Source organism: Vigna radiata, chromosome 4 (assembly GCF_000741045.1).
Source record: "Vigna radiata var. radiata cultivar VC1973A chromosome 4, Vradiata_ver6, whole genome shotgun sequence".
Lineage (NCBI taxonomy): Eukaryota > Viridiplantae > Streptophyta > Magnoliopsida > Fabales > Fabaceae > Vigna > Vigna radiata.
In genome coordinates this window covers 19,481,203-19,498,024 of record NC_028354.1, presented here as the reverse complement: position 1 = coordinate 19,498,024, position 16,822 = coordinate 19,481,203, and the positions used below count along the sequence as shown (strand labels likewise).

General features: G+C 32.7%; 2 protein-coding genes across 2 annotated transcripts; one reads left to right on the top strand and one right to left on the bottom strand.

Moving 5' to 3' along the window:
* The first annotated feature begins 4,690 nt into the window (after positions 1-4,690).
* LOC106759490 (probable sulfate transporter 4.2) lies at positions 4,691-12,941 on the top strand. The gene is made up of 17 exons (XM_014642678.2): positions 4,691-5,137; positions 5,241-5,289; positions 5,717-5,918; positions 6,295-6,463; positions 7,397-7,462; positions 7,546-7,653; positions 8,286-8,393; positions 8,478-8,543; positions 8,683-8,743; positions 8,922-9,049; positions 9,646-9,687; positions 10,159-10,275; positions 10,639-10,690; positions 11,489-11,627; positions 11,704-11,792; positions 12,197-12,273; positions 12,378-12,941. The coding sequence occupies exons 1-17, from the start codon at positions 4,820-4,822 to the stop codon at positions 12,702-12,704; spliced, it is 2,118 nt and encodes a 705-aa protein (XP_014498164.1). The 5' UTR covers positions 4,691-4,819; the 3' UTR covers positions 12,705-12,941.
* Positions 12,942-13,712: 771 nt separating this feature from the next.
* Positions 13,713-16,119, bottom strand: LOC106758877 (histone-lysine N-methyltransferase ATXR6). The gene is made up of 6 exons (XM_014641879.2): positions 15,776-16,119; positions 15,533-15,607; positions 15,154-15,383; positions 14,568-14,668; positions 14,251-14,463; positions 13,713-14,089 (listed from the first exon to the last, which is right to left on the bottom strand). Exons 1-6 carry the CDS (start codon positions 15,999-16,001, stop codon positions 13,930-13,932), a joined length of 1,005 nt encoding a protein of 334 aa, XP_014497365.1. The 5' UTR covers positions 16,002-16,119; the 3' UTR covers positions 13,713-13,929.
* Between the last annotated feature and the right edge of the window lie 703 nt (positions 16,120-16,822).

Sequence of the window (16,822 nt, the reverse complement as noted above, 5' to 3'; positions counted from 1 at the left end):
AATTTTATTTTTAATAAGCATTTTAAAAATAAAAGAGAAAAAAAAAACATAAATTATCTCTAACATCCCAAAATATAGCATAAAACTATATAATAGTCATGACACGTTTAATATAAAAGACCAGATAGAAAAGGGATTATAAAGTATAATTTATAGTTATTCAAAATAACCATAAATTTAAAACTTTATATACAATATACTTATATCAAAACTATATACAAGAATGATCATCTCAACCACAAAATAAAACAAAACTAAAATAGATAAATCTACTACTACTACAACAAGATATCGGAAACATCTCCACCAATAGCATGTTCAACTGACATCTCATCACCTTCTACTCACACCCACTAAATGATCATCCTCAAACCAAACCAAGTAAACATAATAACAAACACAAACAAAAGTAAAAGGGTAAGCTAAAATAAAAAAACATTACATCTGATAAGTTAAAACATTTCACATAATAATCATATAGATAATATAGATCAACTCAAACATCTTAGCATAAAAAGACCTAAATCGACTGTTCGGACTTAGAATGAATGTCGAACTATGGCAGGTTATGCACTTGTGGTGGTCACTACTGCTTTGCAAAGACTTTGTCAATTGAGTTTCACCCTACCACACATCACAAGGTTAGTCTGTATCACGTCATAGGCCATACTAGAAGTACCTAGACTAAGACCTCTTAGTACTCTCACCACATACATCAAACCTCTCTATATGAGAATGTATGACATAAAAACCTCCAAGATTGAACCACACCAAGAAATTTCACCTTGGAAGCAACTTTTTAAATCTTGAAATCATTGGAAACAATAAACATATGTTCACACCCTTTCACATTTGGATATCAACATATATCATCATCGATCATGCATCAAAGTACCATAAACAACCCAACAATGCATCACAAATAATTTAAAACATAAGTACTAAAATAAACAGGGTGACTGATGGGTAAATACAATGTAATTGCATTCGTTTCTTGGTTTAGGCAATTTGCATACATAATTGCATTAATTGAACGATTTCAACATGCATTATCTATGTTTCAAATCATACATTTGGGTTTTTGTGTTTTTTTTTTGTAGATTGTTGTTTATAAGTGTTAAAATCACAACTTGGAAAGAATTGATATTCAAGATGCAGAGTTGAAACCAGAAAGTTTCACAACCTAGCTGTGAATGTTTCCACAACCTATGAATTAGTCTCAAGAGAAACAAATTAAAAACCAACAAATTCAACAATTGAGTTGTGGTTTTTTTTCACAAATTGTAGATTTACTTTAGGAATTGTGAAATTGAAAACACAGAGAGCGCAAGCAGATTGTGGATTTTTCCATGAGTACTGAAATTTTTCAGAATAGTTACTAACCTCTCATAAATACCCTTCAAATCTCAACTTGGACACTTGCCCACACATTATAAAGTTCATTAAGACCTCTTATGCACTGAGCAACAATGAAAAACACTTTCCTAACTCAACTCAAGCCAACTTAACTACTTTAAACCACTCAAACTTAATTTTATGCCTCTCAACACGAATTTGTTGTAACTAACAGCTTTAACAAGTCTTAATAGACTTAACAATAGTCCCAAAACCATCACATTTATTCCATACCATCTTATTTAGAATCTCACTAATGAAAACTCTTGAAAATGAACAAAAAACCATACAAAACACACTCAAAAGGCTAACAACCAATTTTACATCAGAAATTTTTTAACACATGACTTAAACAAGTCTTAATCACCCCTTAGACCAATCCTAAAACACTGTATTTCCAACATAACCTTAATCTTAACTTTTTACCTGTTAAAACCCCCCCTTTTTAACCCAGAAACTACCTATTTCTTCTATTGAATATAAAACAAAGACTTATGAAAGTTTGACAACTCATATTTCATCGAATTTAGTATCTCAAATTCATCACACACTACATTTACATCGGAAATCACATTTCAACAGTTTTCACATCAATACATAAAATATAAAAACAACTCGACATACTATATTTCTCAATTCAATACAATTTCACAACTAAATCAATATTTTTTCATACAAACATTAACTATAACTTGTCTAACAAACAAAATCAAATAAAATTAGCTTCCCTTACCTCACAAGGAACAATCCGACTCTAACAACGCCTCATTGATTGCTTGAACCGTAAAGAATTTCTAGGCGAACATACAAAACACCAAATTAAATGTGGACACAACCCTTAAAACTCAAGATTAACCAAGAACGAATAGGAGAAACATGATCACACATGTAACAACCCTTATCTCTTCTAAAACCATATTAGGAACAAGAGAGTAAAAAGGAGTTGAAACTTATTTATTTTATAACAGAGATTGATTAACTAGAAAGATAGACTTTGTTGTCATGATTGATTAGGCGCCTTCTTATCGCCAAAGTCAGAATTCTTAGAAAGAAATTAGAAAAAACAAGGAACTTTTTTTAGAGTGATAACTTTTTGACAAGTATACCAAATCATTACAAGTAGTACAATGAATAAGTAAAGTATTGTTCTCCCAAGAAACTTGTGCAACACATGACAATTCTTCCTTTTACAACTCAATTAGACATCAAAATACACAAAACAACAGAAGAAAATCTTTTGGTATTTTATCAAACAGTTGGTGTGCTAGGAATTTGTTGGAATTGGGTTTCATGAATCATATGAATATAAAACTCTGTACAATATTTCATTATTTTATTCAAACATTTACATCAAGGCATACTAGTCCTAATCCTTTAGCAACTAGTTCTAAATTAATATATCAAATGCTAATCCCTTAGTCAATTTAACATACAATTTCCATTAAGTCTGATGCTAAGAATGACCAAGTTATTGAGTCTATCCCTAGATCCAAATCACTCAGGTGCTTTATCTATGTCCATGTTCAAAGTTACTTTTCAATAATTAGAGACAATCAAATAATGTTATATTTCCATACAATAATAGTAAATTCAAGAAAAAGCATATGAACGAACAATGATATATTGAATACGAAAATTACATTACAGTGAGTTCATTACTTTCAATCCCAAGGAAAGAAAAATTTAATTACTCCTAGTCATCTAGAACGTACACATTTGAAGCAATCCCTTGCAAAAAATGGTGTCTTGATAACTTGAAGTAGTCTCTTGAAGTTCTTAAGATGTTTTTGTTTCTTTCGGAACTTCTTTCAGGAGTTTCTGAGATGTTTTGTTTTGAACTTCAGGAGGCCATCTTCCTGAGATGTTGCCCTCTTGATTTAATTAATCTGCAACACACCTATCATGTGTTGTGCGAATTTTCTTTAACTGTTGTTTCTTTAACTGGTGTTATTCGCTTAGCGCACACGTGATGGTGCGCTGTGCAAATTTCTTCCTGCTAGCTTTGCGAATTTTAGCTTGTGCTTCGCGAGAAACATCTTACATTACTCCGCTTTGATGTATAAATTCATATACAATTTACTACACATTTTACTACTTCTAATTACAACTTTTCAATGAGGAATTACATGAATAATTACAACTCTGAACACGTTTGTAAGTGTAAAATCAGTATTTTTCACACTTATCATAGAGAAATAAAATGTATTTTAAACAAAGAGACAAGTTTAAGAAATTCTATTTATACTATTTAATTATTTTAAAATAAAATAATTAATGTCCTTATTTTAAAACACCCTTATTATCTTATTAATTCTTAATTATTAATGTGAATCTATTATACGTGTTAAAAGTAATATAATAAAATTTCCAGCAATGAAGATTGGTCTTCAATGTGAAAGTTTGAATGTGGCCTAATAAAAGTCTACGTTCATCTCAATAATTCAATTCTCAAACTTGTGTTTTTTCAAAACAATATTCTTTTCCCAATTTTGTTCCGCCACAAATCCCTAAGGTCACAGTGCTAAGTTATTACATCCCAGTTGTCCTAAATAAATAAACTAACTAAATTTTTATTTTATAAATAATTGGAACCCACATTGCTTTAACTAATTAATTAATTATTAATAATTAAGGACCTACCTTGTGGCTAACACACTGACACGTGTAACTTGTTTTTTTTGTCTTTGCGTCAAATTTTCAAACTTTTTAATAAACTAATAAATTCGTACGACTGATTAAACTTCATTTTTAAGCATTTTGTATTATTTCTTTGGTCTTTAGTGAAAAAAAAAAACAAAAAGATTTGATGTAATTATATAAAAACTTAATTTTTTAGTTATTCTTACCTTCGATGGAATTATTGCCCGTGATTAAAACTTAACTTTTAAGTATATAAAAAAAGTTTTTTGACAGAATAAAAAAATATTTAAATATATAGTTATTAACGCGCAACTTTGCTAATAAATATTAATATTAGTAATTAATAATTAACTTTAAAATCTAAACTAGTTGAATAGATTGCTTGTATTATATCCCGATCAATTAACGTCTCTTAATAGTTAATTTTATTTGGTGTGAATATATTAATATTAATATTAATATTAATTGGTAGTGGGAATCTGAATGAAGATAAAAGGGAAAAACGTGGCGAAGGAAAAAACGTGGCGAAGTTTTCCCCACGTCTCTACTAACCTTAATTACATAAATTTTTGGTTAAATTAATTATTGAATGCTGATGATGTAGATTGGTGGTGGGTCCCATTTTCGAATTGCTGTAGTTTCCTTAATTTCTCAAAACCATAGCATTCATTTTTGAATTCGCATTTGCGTCCTCATTCAGCGTGTAAACCATGCGCCACTGCGACTGCATGCTCTTCTGAACTCTCAACTATATAAATATACATATAATGCGCCGGCGGTGCGCATGGAGATAAGCTACGCATCGCCAAGTTTCTACGACCTCCCCGCCGCCGCCGCTGCTTCTACCATGCCGTCCTCCGCGACCGGAGCACGTCCTGTAAGGATTATTCCTCTTCAGCATCCGACCGCCACCTCGTCCTCGTCTCCGCCGGCGAACGTCGCCTTCGCGCGGTGGACCGCGAAGCTCAGGCGGATGACGTGGCTCGAGTGGCTCGAGTTCTTCTTCCCTTGCCTACGCTGGATTCGCATCTATAAATGGCGCGAGTATTTCCAGGTCGATCTCATGGCCGGAATCACCGTCGGTGTCATGCTCGTTCCTCAGGTAGTCGAGGAATGCTTGTTTTCTGTGTTATGAATTTTGAATTGCTAGCTCGCTGTGTAGTTTTGAGATAATCGATGTTTGTTTTTGTTAATTGTTGATGCAGTCGATGTCGTATGCAAAATTGGCTGGACTTGAACCGATATATGGACTCTGTAAGATTACTGAACTTCCGTGCTCTGGATGAATCTTTTGGATTGTTTATTTATGGTTAAGGACAATTCTGTGTTTAATTGTCTTCTGAATTTGCAGTGTTATAATTTTTTTTTTCCTGATATGATTTGGTTTAACTTTTGACTTTTCGGGTAAAGCAATTTTCCACATTATATTGCTAGAAGTTTAGAAGAGTGAAATTTGGTGTGACATTTAGAAGAGTCTTGTCTCTCATTGTTCTAAGCAACCATCCTGTTCTTGCCATTTTGAATGTCGATGGAATTCTATCCTTTCGCCCTCACCAGTTATCTGTTAGTTTAAAATTGTTTGTTCTACATTTTCATGATACTTCTATGTGCCATCTATGTTTTTCATCCTGAAATTTTGTGTAATGTCTGCTTATTAATGTTATTTCTCTTTGCAAGGAAGACTCTGGTTTTGTGCCTATATTTGTGTATGCCATATTCGGGTCTTCCCGCCAGCTTGCAGTAGGCCCAGTGGCATTGGTTTCCCTCTTGGTATCTAACGTGCTAAGTGGCATAGCTGACTCGTCCAGTGAATTATACACAGAGCTTGCAATATTACTGTCCCTTATGGTGGGGATACTGGAGTGTATAATGGGACTATTGAGGTATTCTCGCCATTGCTTATTTATCAATATAGATATACGTTCTTAACTTGGCTAGGAAACCTTGCATGAATTTTTCCGTTCTTTCTCTTTCACGCATCTAATACTCTAAATAGATATATAAGTCTATTTTGTTTGTTGTGTTCATGCATCTAGACATATAAATGTGATTAAATGATTACTTGGTATACCTATAGACATGCTTGCTTTAACGCAATGGTAAGATACTAGCTGACTGCTTTATAACAAGAGGAGAGATTGGACTCCAGTAGCAGTTATATGAATATGATTCTGCAGGCTAAGCACTAGGCATCGGGTCTGACTTTTTTATGAAAGGGTTTTAATCATAACCTATATATACTTATTTTGGGTATTTCAGGCTTGGATGGCTTATTCGTTTCATTAGCCATTCAGTGATTTCTGGCTTTACAACTTCTTCCGCTATTGTCATTGGTTTATCTCAAGCTAAGTACTTCTTGGGGTATGATGTAGACGGAAGTAGCAAGATCATTCCAGTAGTTAAGAGTATAATAGATGGAGCAGATAAGGTGTGTATTTTATTTGAAATTTGAATTATTCAGTGGAATTTTTTACCCAGGTGTTTATGGTTTGCTTCCAATTTTTATGGTAAAAAGTTGTGCCTAACGTACTGTTACAGAGAATTAATTCTTTTATTTTTAATTTTTAACCTTGGCTACATGAGTACTTGTACTTATAGATGCTGCTGATAAGTGAGAACTAAATCATGTAAGAAATCAACAAAATTAGGATTAAATTCGATGATAGTTAGATTTGTAGAGAAAATGGAATGATTATAACTAAAATCGTGATTCTAGGGACAACTTTGCATCTGCTTGGGTATGGTGAACTGTCCAGTACCTGTTGAATTGAAATTCTGGGTTTGATGGGGTTTTGGAGTCTGCCTAAAATAATTATATAATTGAAAATTAATTTGAGAAGAGGAAAAAAATAACTTAAGCTTAACATTTGAGGTTCCTTTAGCATCAATGTCAACCTGGAATTGATTGCAGCAAACAACCCAGAAGATTGTAATGTGCCAAAGAACTTATAGTTTAGCATTGCTGTCTCTGAACACATAAACGAAAATGGGTGCAAAACTAATTTCCAGTTACATCTAAACAATATAAACTATATTAAATTAATTAGCACATCCCTTTAATTTCCTAGAGTTTTCAAATATGTTTCTATAGTTTAAAATCTTTAATTGGGATCCCATTTCTTTATGTCCTTATTTTTATATGTTTAATTTCAATTCATCAAATTAGAATGCCCTTTTATGTCCATAACATGTCCTTTGTAATCAATATTCCATTTTGAACTTCAGCCTAACATCTAATCTATTAATATTTCATAATCACCATACGTCCATCTGTTTACATTTTTTTCCCCTAGTCATTATGCTGCTTTCGCTTATCAAACCCCTTCTTTAACAGAGCTGTTTTTGTTTTTCCTTTTTATAGTTTTCATGGCCACCTTTTGTGATGGGATCCATTATGCTTGCGATACTACTTGTCATGAAACATCTGGTATGAATCTATCTCTGATGTTTGGTAAAGTACTTATATTAGATATCGACATCCTTCTCATTGTATGGATGTTATACAACCAGGGAAAATCAAGGAAGTACTTGCGATTCTTGAGAGCTGCTGGTCCTCTTACAGCAGTAGTTCTGGGAACAATTTTTGCAAAAGTTTTTCATCCACCGTCAATTTCTTTGGTGAGTATCAAATATATAGCATGACTTTTGACTTCATGATGTACATAATTTATGACAAGGTTATGGTGATATGAATCTAGGCAAGCTACAAATGTAATAGATAAGGAATGAAGTTGCATGTGGGTAATATAAACTAGATTTAACTCTAATATACCAGAATTAAAACATTTTGTTATTGTACCCCTGTAATATCAAATTGAGAAAATTGGCTGAATTTCTGACATTTATTTTCTAGGAGAGAAACATGAACGGAAAAAGTAGTTTTTTCAATAAGCAAACAATTTTTTTATTGAAAAACAGGAGGCACAAACAATGTCTCGTCACCATTCGCGATTACACCATGACTTGGTTATGCAATGAACAAAAGATGTAGTTGATCACGTTGACTTAATTTTCTTGGTTTAGTGTAATCTCGATACATAGTGATCACGTGAATTTGTTTATATTGGATAGTGTCTTCTTTCATTTGAATGTCTTGAAGTCATGCTAGTATTCTTAATGGTTTACTTCTCTTGTTATTGTCACATATGAATGCTTTTGTAAATGAGAATTATGTATGCCTAAGTTCAGCAACTGACTAACATGTTTGATGAAGCTTATAGAATTAACAAATAGTGTGGTTTTTTAATTAGGTGGGAGATATACCTCAAGGCTTACCAAAATTTTCTGTTCCAAAAGCTTTTGAGTATGCACAGTCCTTAATTCCAACTGCTATTCTCATAACCGGTGTGGCTATACTGGTAAGTTTTCCTTTTTCTCCTCTATGGTTTAAAGAAAAATGCCATAAGAATGTTTTTCCAATTAAATTATTTTTCAACCTACAGGAATCAGTGGGAATTGCCAAGGCATTAGCAGCGAAGAATGGGTATGAGTTGGATTCAAATCAAGAGGTATATTTCTTTGCAAGATAGACTTAATGCTCCTACATCTTACTGGACAGGTCCAGAGTCCCCTCCCAAATGTTTATGCAAGAATCTAATATTTGAGTTAAAATACTTGACAACTAATTACCCTGATATTTTTGGACAGTTGTTTGGTCTTGGAGTTTCCAATGTTCTTGGTTCATTCTTTTCAGCATACCCCACCACAGGTAAGTATTCAATTGGACTCTGAAAAAAAAAAGAGTCTTTGTAGTTGGCTACTTTGCTTTTGATTCCAAAGCCTCGATTTAATTTCAACATTATGATTTTACTTGAAAGAGCTTATTCTTTACATGTAAAAGATATATCATATTAAAATATTTTCAATTTTTTGAATGAGTAATGCAGGATCCTTTTCAAGGTCAGCTGTAAATCATGAGAGTGGTGCAAAATCTGGGGTATCTGGGATTGTTTCAGGAATTATAATGATCTGTGCACTTATGTTTCTTACACCATTGTTTGAGTACATACCTCAGGTTTGTTTTCAAGTATTTATAGATCATTGATCTTGTTTGAAAAAGGTTTTCCCACGTGTTCAATGGAAGTTCTACTTTAGACATTTTACAAATGACTTATGTTGGTATTCTGATGTGTGCACACACGGGAAAAATCTTTACTGCAAATTCTTATTCTAGAAATACAAACAAGTATTTTATTTTGCTAGTAAAGATCTTTCCCATTCATAAATCAAGAATAAATCGATATGGCATTAAGGCTTGCAGAATGATTTAAATTCTAGGTCCATTTATTTAGTCTTGAAAATTAATGCTATAATACAACTAGTTTTATTGCTTTTTTTCGAAGTCTCCTATTTTTTTCTCATGAAAAAAACACAAACAGAATGTTTTGAGAACTTTGCTCTTTAAGTTTTAAACATACATAATTACTATAAATTTTAAACATATATTTTAATTGAAAGAACACTTTTCCTTTTAAAAGGATACCACTTTTTACCTTTTCTTTCTCTTATTTTCTAAATTTTGTTTATGTTATTTTCGTCTATCAATAGAATGTAAGATGCATTTTCTTTTCTGGAATGCTGATCATGAATTTTCTGGCTTCAACAATCCAGTGTACCCTTGCTGCTATTGTGATCTCTGCTGTGATAGGTCTGGTAAGAAATCCCCTTTATGCGCAACTATTAATTGTTCAGCATCCATGGGTATTTAGAAGTGATAGTTTTATTCAATATAGAAATAGTGGAAGAGGTGGCGTTACTGGTTTTATGCAGTAGAAAATGGAAAATATAATGTTGAAAATCAGAGGTTGACTCTATCCCTGTTCAAACTGTTATGAGAATGTTAGTCTTTGTTTGATAACATAGGTTTGGGTGGTTTCATATTGAAATCCAATTCACTGTATTGATGTGTTCATTTAGTTAGTGTTAATTCATATTATTGGTAGAAGAGAAATGTTATGTGTCCAACAATTAAGTGTATATTGAATATCTTAATGTCTAAACTAATTAAATTTATGGTTTATGCATTCAAGCAATGTAGAAAATATTTGTTTAGCTGCTATACCACTTTGGATGGTTAACTTGTTTGTCAACCGTACATTCTTAATTCTTGGCATAATTTTTCAGGTAGACTACGAGGAGGCCATTTTTTTGTGGCGTGTTGATAAGAAAGATTTTATTCTTTGGACCATTACTAGTACTACAACATTGTTCCTTGGTATTGAGATCGGTGTCCTTGTTGGGGTGAGTACACGTTGGATTTTTATTTTTGTTTGTTATGTTGTAATTGCATTATAATTTCAAAAAAATATTTTCTGAATTTTTTGTTAGAAACCTGTTCACATTTTGATGCATCTACTTACTGAGGTTGAAATATTTATCTGGTTATGCATATTCATTGAGGAGCTATGTTTGCTGGCTAAAACTTTAGTGATTTCTTTTCATACTGAGAAGAAGAAATGCTTATAGAATCATTTCTTTAGATACCGGATTCATTCAATTATAACTGATATCAAATTATTTTCTAGTATTGAACAGACATAAGTTGTATTTTCCACATTCTAAGATAACCACATTTCTCACTTTATAAGGTTTTTTTTATTGTAGGTTGGGGTTTCACTTGCTTTTGTCATTCATGAGTCAGCAAATCCACATATCGGTAAGTTGATTTGTATAGGTTCAGAAATTATGCATGCTCTTTGTTTGTTCCACACTTATATGATGTGTATAGAGTTGAATCACATTATAGATGCTAACTTGAGTGAATATCATGTCATGTCATTCATGGAATTTTTAATTTATAAAATTTCTTTCAAATGAGTACCTTGAACCTAAAATGATAAGTGACTAAAATTGGGTATTTATGCATGTGGGTACATAAATAAGAAAATAAAACATTTATGATCTTCGGAAATATACTTTTTTTTCTGATGAACAACAATATTGGTGAACCCGTTAGGTTTACCCTGAAAAATGCAAGAGATCGGTTACCAAACGATCATCATTAGCATAACTATTGAAAGACTGGAATCAAAGCTAAAAGTGCTAACAGCTAAAGACAGGAAAATAATTGCAAAATATGATAGCACCATTTGTTTTAGGTTGCAATGGACCAATCCTGAATTAAGGCATCTGGATTTGGTCATGTGTTTGAAATACTTCCCTTGTGACGTCAATCATTATTTTAATCAAATGCTATAAGGATTAAGGAGTGTATATCAATACACAATTACTGAAGCTATTTGAAATGTGATTGTTAAATAGGCATCTATGCATGCCTATAGTTTTTAAAATATAAAATTGTATGCCTTTCAACTTCAATATAACCAATAAAAATAAAATTTTCAATCTTTCATCTAAGACAAGAGTATATTTTTCAAAACTGGTATGTCTGCGCGTGTGTAAATATTGTAAGATATGTAACTATGCTGACATTATTGTTTGGTCTTCACTGCAGCTGTTTTGGGTCGTTTGCCAGGAACAACTGTTTATAGGAATGTTAAACAGTATCCTGAAGCATATAAATATAATGGAATTGTAATTGTTCGTGTTGATGCTCCAATTTATTTTGCAAACACGAGTTTCATAAAGGACAGGTAATGAGAAGTGAGTTGTAATTGACATTTTTTCAATCGAGAGCATACTTTAATTCATCTAGAGTTTTCTTATCAGGTTGCGTGAATATGAAGTTCATGTTGATAGTTCTAAAAGCCGTGGACCTGAGGTTGAAAGAATTTATTTTGTGATTCTTGAGATGGCACGTAAGTGTTCCTTGCCCTGTTCACAAAGAGGCATATAATGTATTATTAATGTGTTTAAGCTCTAAATAAGATATCATCTAATGGATAAAGTAATGTAATTATATAATTAACACTTGTGACACTAATGGTTAAAAACACGACTCATAAGTCGTTCAGTGTCGTGAGGTTATTAAAACATCTAAATGTAATTAACATTGACATATATGTCCAGTTGATGTTTTCGGCAGGTGTTGATCATTTCCATTATTTTTAAGTTCCCTGGAGTGTTGAATTACATTAACCACATTTTACTGAGTTTGTAAATGTTCTTTTGCACTATGGTTGCTCGCAACTAAATTATGAAAGGGATGATGATGATAACTCTGGCTCGTTCTTCTAATCTTAGCATGTGGTTATGAATGCAGCTGTGACCTACATAGACTCTAGTGCTGTTCAAGCTTTGAAAGACTTATATCAGGAGTACAAATTACGGGACGTTCAGGTAGAATAAGATTGTGAACTTTCAACCACTGTTGGAATGCTTAAAATTATCACCACAGGTCTACAGTGTTCCCACTTACTAATTTGAGCTTGCTCTTCTTGCAGATTGCAATATCCAATCCAAACCCAGAAGTTCTGCTCACCCTGTCAAAATCCGGTCTGGTGGAGTTGATAGGTAAAGAATGGTACTTTGTGAGAGTACATGATGCTGTTCAAGTTTGCTTGCAACATGTTCAAAGCTTGAAAGCTGGATCTGACAGTTCACTCACGCCACTTTCTTCATTAGAAGACAAACCAAGTTTGTTTGCTCGATTGTCGAAAGAGAGAGCGGAGAAGTTTCCAGCTACCGACTTAGAATCTGGTAATGGCAGGCCTCCACTCCCCAAGGACATAGATTCCCAGTTGGAGCCATTGTTGTCCAAAGAACGTTGAATTCTGCTCTGCGTCGTATGGTACCAATTGTATTTATCCATTCTTTAAAAAAATTAATAGCTTAAACCCGGTGTTATCAAGCTAATGTTAAAAAATAATGTGTAATATTTGATTGGCCGGTTGTTGTAAAATGTACTTAATGAGTTTTTAAGAATGGTTTTCTTATGTATCCCTAATTTGAAATTCTTGATATCTTAAGTTACCTAGGGAATGGATTTGGGGTATAGGTTCATTGAACACTTTAATGTCTTAAAAAGCTACATAAAGGCCAATTCTTTAACATCCTAACTACTATAATTAAACTTTGTTTAACAAATTACAACTCGAGTTTACCCTTTTAAGGTTTACTAATTCCCACAATCTCAACTCAACCAAAAGCACTTCCCATATAAGAATCGATTGACCATATAAAATAGCAGAGTATAGAATTGCACACATGTACATCAATTCTTTGACGTAAAACCTACAATTTAATTATAACATGACAGACTATTAATCTTAATGTATCTTGCACTTTTGCTGTTTCATAATCCCATCCGTCCATACAAACAAAAGAAATCCACAAGCTCAAAAGTCAACCAAACTTTTTAATAATATGGGAAGCACCGTAAGAGTTTTCAGTAAAAACAAGGACCTCAACTTTTTTTCCAAAACATTCACCTCCTTTCAGCCATTAAAATTAAGAGTAAACAGTGCTTACATTTTTATATTATGGCCTTTCAAATTTCCTAATTGCACTATACATTTTAATTTTATTTTCATGTCAATTTTTTCATTTTCTTTCCTTTAATTAGATAAATAAAGCAATGTACATAAACGCAAAAGCTAAAGTTTGATTAGTATTTCAAATGATCTTAAACAACTGAGTCACATAGCTTAAATTAATATACCATTTACACTAAATATAAAGACTAGAAATTACTGTATATAAAATAAAATTATAGACCCCATATTAATAGACGAATATCAGCTTTTGCTAAAAATATGCATCGACCATTGATCATTGCATAAATAAAATCATACACTAATTTAATCAATAAACAATTCAAAAAATACAGTGCATCCAAAACGATATATGTCCAGCTCAGAGTATACACCATATGGGGGCAGTCACAAGGCAACCGTTCTAAAGTGGTTGGCCAAATCAACTTAGTGATGAAAAAATGAAAAGCTCAGAGTCCCCACCCTTGTTTGGGATGGATGCTTAGCTTACATCTGAAGGCAATCAGACAAAATGGTCAGTTGGATACTCATGTTCATCTCCATTGTAGTCATAGTACAACCTTTCCCCCTTTGAGATATCTCTATTGGAAACTAAAAGAACTCGACATTCGCCTCCAACATCAAATCTCACGCATTTCAAGTTTTGTTTCTTTTTCCCTTCCCTACACCGAAATGGAAAACCCTTCATTAATTGTTGTTTCCAATCAAGTAATCACCTTATTTCATACACGTTATTATAATCTGTCTGTCTTAATTCCTTAATTTCATACTTTACAAAACACAAGCAAAAGTAACAAAAAAATATGAGGTGGAAAAAACTTACGGTGTATGGTTATTGATGCCATTAATGAAACGAGCTATATTGCTACGTTTGTCTGGACAGATCACAAGTGTCTTTGAAGGATCAGAAGCTGAAAGAAGTGTCATTATGCTATCTCCATCATCATTTTCCCTATTCTTTAAAAAATCTACATCTCCAACATATTCTGTAATTATGGTTAAATCTTTGATGGGTCTATCTGCTTCAACTGTAAAACTGCGCAAAGAGAAATTTAAACATCTGAGTATTTTTCTCTTGGAAATGGAAATTGAGATTGCTGTTGAATGATTATGCAATCTGTGTAACATGCTAATACATACCCTTCTAAAGGATCAAAAACAACCATGAGAGGTGGCCATTCTCCTCGTTCCATCATACTTTTGCACAAATTTAATGTCTCGGTATCTTCCTTTGACAATACCTGAGTAAAAAAGACAAAATCACAAGAGAATAAGCAGTCACATACTTAAAAAGGGAGAAACCACCACAAATGCTAAATGTAGGGTTTTACTATTTTACTTCTGCTCCATTCAGAGAAAAGTTCCAAATTGTGAAATAAATAGTCAATAAATGTCGATATACAAATGACTGAACAAAGCTTAGAGCAAGAACATGTTTTTTTTTTGTATTTCAGGATCTCTTTCATACAAAAGTGAACAAAAGGCATGTTTTGCATCTATTAGAACCATAAAATGCTTGTTTTTCCAATGATACTAACTCTATCTTCTCGATGTATAGGCAAAACCTGAACCTTAAAAATCACACAACAATATGTTATTCCATTCATAGAATGCTTAACTAAAAAACCACTCAACGCAAATAAAAAAAAAATATCTACTTTGCAGACAGTATCAGATAATGTGAGCAAAAAAATTAGGGCAATTGATCAGGAGTCAATCAAAATACCTGCATTCCACCACGCTCGAGAGCAGGGCAATTGGCAGACCTAGGTGCCATTCCAGGCATGTAAGTAAGCTTATTACTGAACTCTGCATTAGTTGTCGTCAATGCCGTTGCCAGTGATGCCATCTGCTCCAACCTCCTATTTGTATCCTCACTCGGCACGAATGGCAACAGTTTCCGTTTCTTCTTCAACATCACCAAGCTCCCACCTCGCTTTCGCTTCTTCGGCGTATCTAAAACCACCACACCAGTTTCAACTTTCAACCATAACACCTAACGCCTCAAAATTACAATACTAATAAATTCAAAAAATCATTTTGCCTCACCTTGATTCAATAGTGCCTCAAATTTACAATACTAATAAAAGACCATTTTGCCTCACCTTGATTCAACCGTGTCTCGGGAGAGCGTTGAATTCGAAAGAAATCGATTATTTTGGTCTGCACGAGGGGAAAAGCTGCAGATGAAAAAATAACAAAAACACTGTTAGATATTGGATAACAGAAAATAAAAACCCCAGATTGCATATGACCTAATTCAACCCTAAAACTAGTTTCTGAACTCATTGGAAGGATTAACCGATGTTGGATCTGGAATGAGAGAGAGAAATGAAGGTGATGCTTACACTTAGGCTTGTGGTTGGAGCAGGAACCACAGAACCAGGAGCCTTTGGGAACGGAAGTGAGGATGGGGCGGAGGCAGAAGAGGTGGTAACCTCGATCGCATTTGTCGCAGAGAAGCAACTTCGCCGGAGAGTGGCCGGAGCCGCATTCCTGGCAGAAAACGTCGTCGATTAGGGTGGAAGATGATTTGGGAGCGTGAGTTCTTCTCCGAGGGAGTGAAGAAGCCATTGATGCAAATGCAGGAACAAACTCTGAATTGATTTGAACTATAAAGGACAAACAACCTCTTTGGCGCCCTAATTTTGCTTAACGCGCCATGCTTGATCGCGCCACTCACAATTTTTCATTTTATTTAACTTTTGTTCTAACCCTTTTTTTCAATGTTTCCGAGAATAAATAAATAAAATTAAAAAAATTAAATTTATGATGAACGTTTTTGAATAAAAAAAAAAACATTTAAAGTTTTTTATTGGATTTTTAAAAGTTAACTAATAATAAGTACAGAAAAAAGTTGCAATAAATATTTTTATTTATTAACTTATCAATAGTTGAATATGTGAAAATAAAATCTAAACAACTTACATAAAATAATACTTTTTTAATAATTTGATTATTATCTTGTTGAATTAAGATTTAAAAATATTTCATTAATGTAAAAGCAGTGTGAACTCTCTTTCGGGATGAGATTTTAAGCTTAAAAACTCCTTTTTTTTCTCTCTATTTATGGAAAAGATAAGTACAAAATATTTTTCAAAAATAAGTTTTAAACAGATATAAAATAAAGAGTTTATTTTATCTAGTTGTTTTCAATCTTCTAATAAATTTTCAGATATTAAGAGGGGAACAAACTTTCAAGTTTCATTAATCATAAAGTATTTTAAATATTACATTTATGTCTCTAAGATATTTTATTTTAGTTGTTTTTTTTTTAACTTTTGTAAATATTTTTTACAAAACAGACATTTAAGTTTTATGATAACTTTGATAGCAGTATGTTATGTTCTCTTTATACTGATTTTTTTTCATATCAGCCTCTTGAATATATAATT

Coding starts and splice junctions, on each gene's coding strand:
- LOC106759490 (XM_014642678.2), top strand. CDS start 4,820: ATGGAGATAAGCTACGCATCGCCAAGTTTCTACGACCTCCCCGCCGCC. Junction 8,744..8,921: donor TTCAGCATACCCCACCACAG/GTAAGTATTCAA, acceptor TGAGTAATGCAG/GATCCTTTTCAAGGTCAGCT. Junction 9,050..9,645: donor TGTTTGAGTACATACCTCAG/GTTTGTTTTCAA, acceptor TCAACAATCCAG/TGTACCCTTGCTGCTATTGT.
- LOC106758877 (XM_014641879.2), bottom strand. CDS start 16,001: ATGGCTTCTTCACTCCCTCGGAGAAGAACTCACGCTCCCAAATCATCT. Junction 15,384..15,532: donor CGAGACACGGTTGAATCAAG/GTGAGGCAAAAT, acceptor TGGTGGTTTTAG/ATACGCCGAAGAAGCGAAAG. Junction 14,669..15,153: donor TCGAGCGTGGTGGAATGCAG/GTATTTTGATTG, acceptor TTTTTTACTCAG/GTATTGTCAAAGGAAGATAC.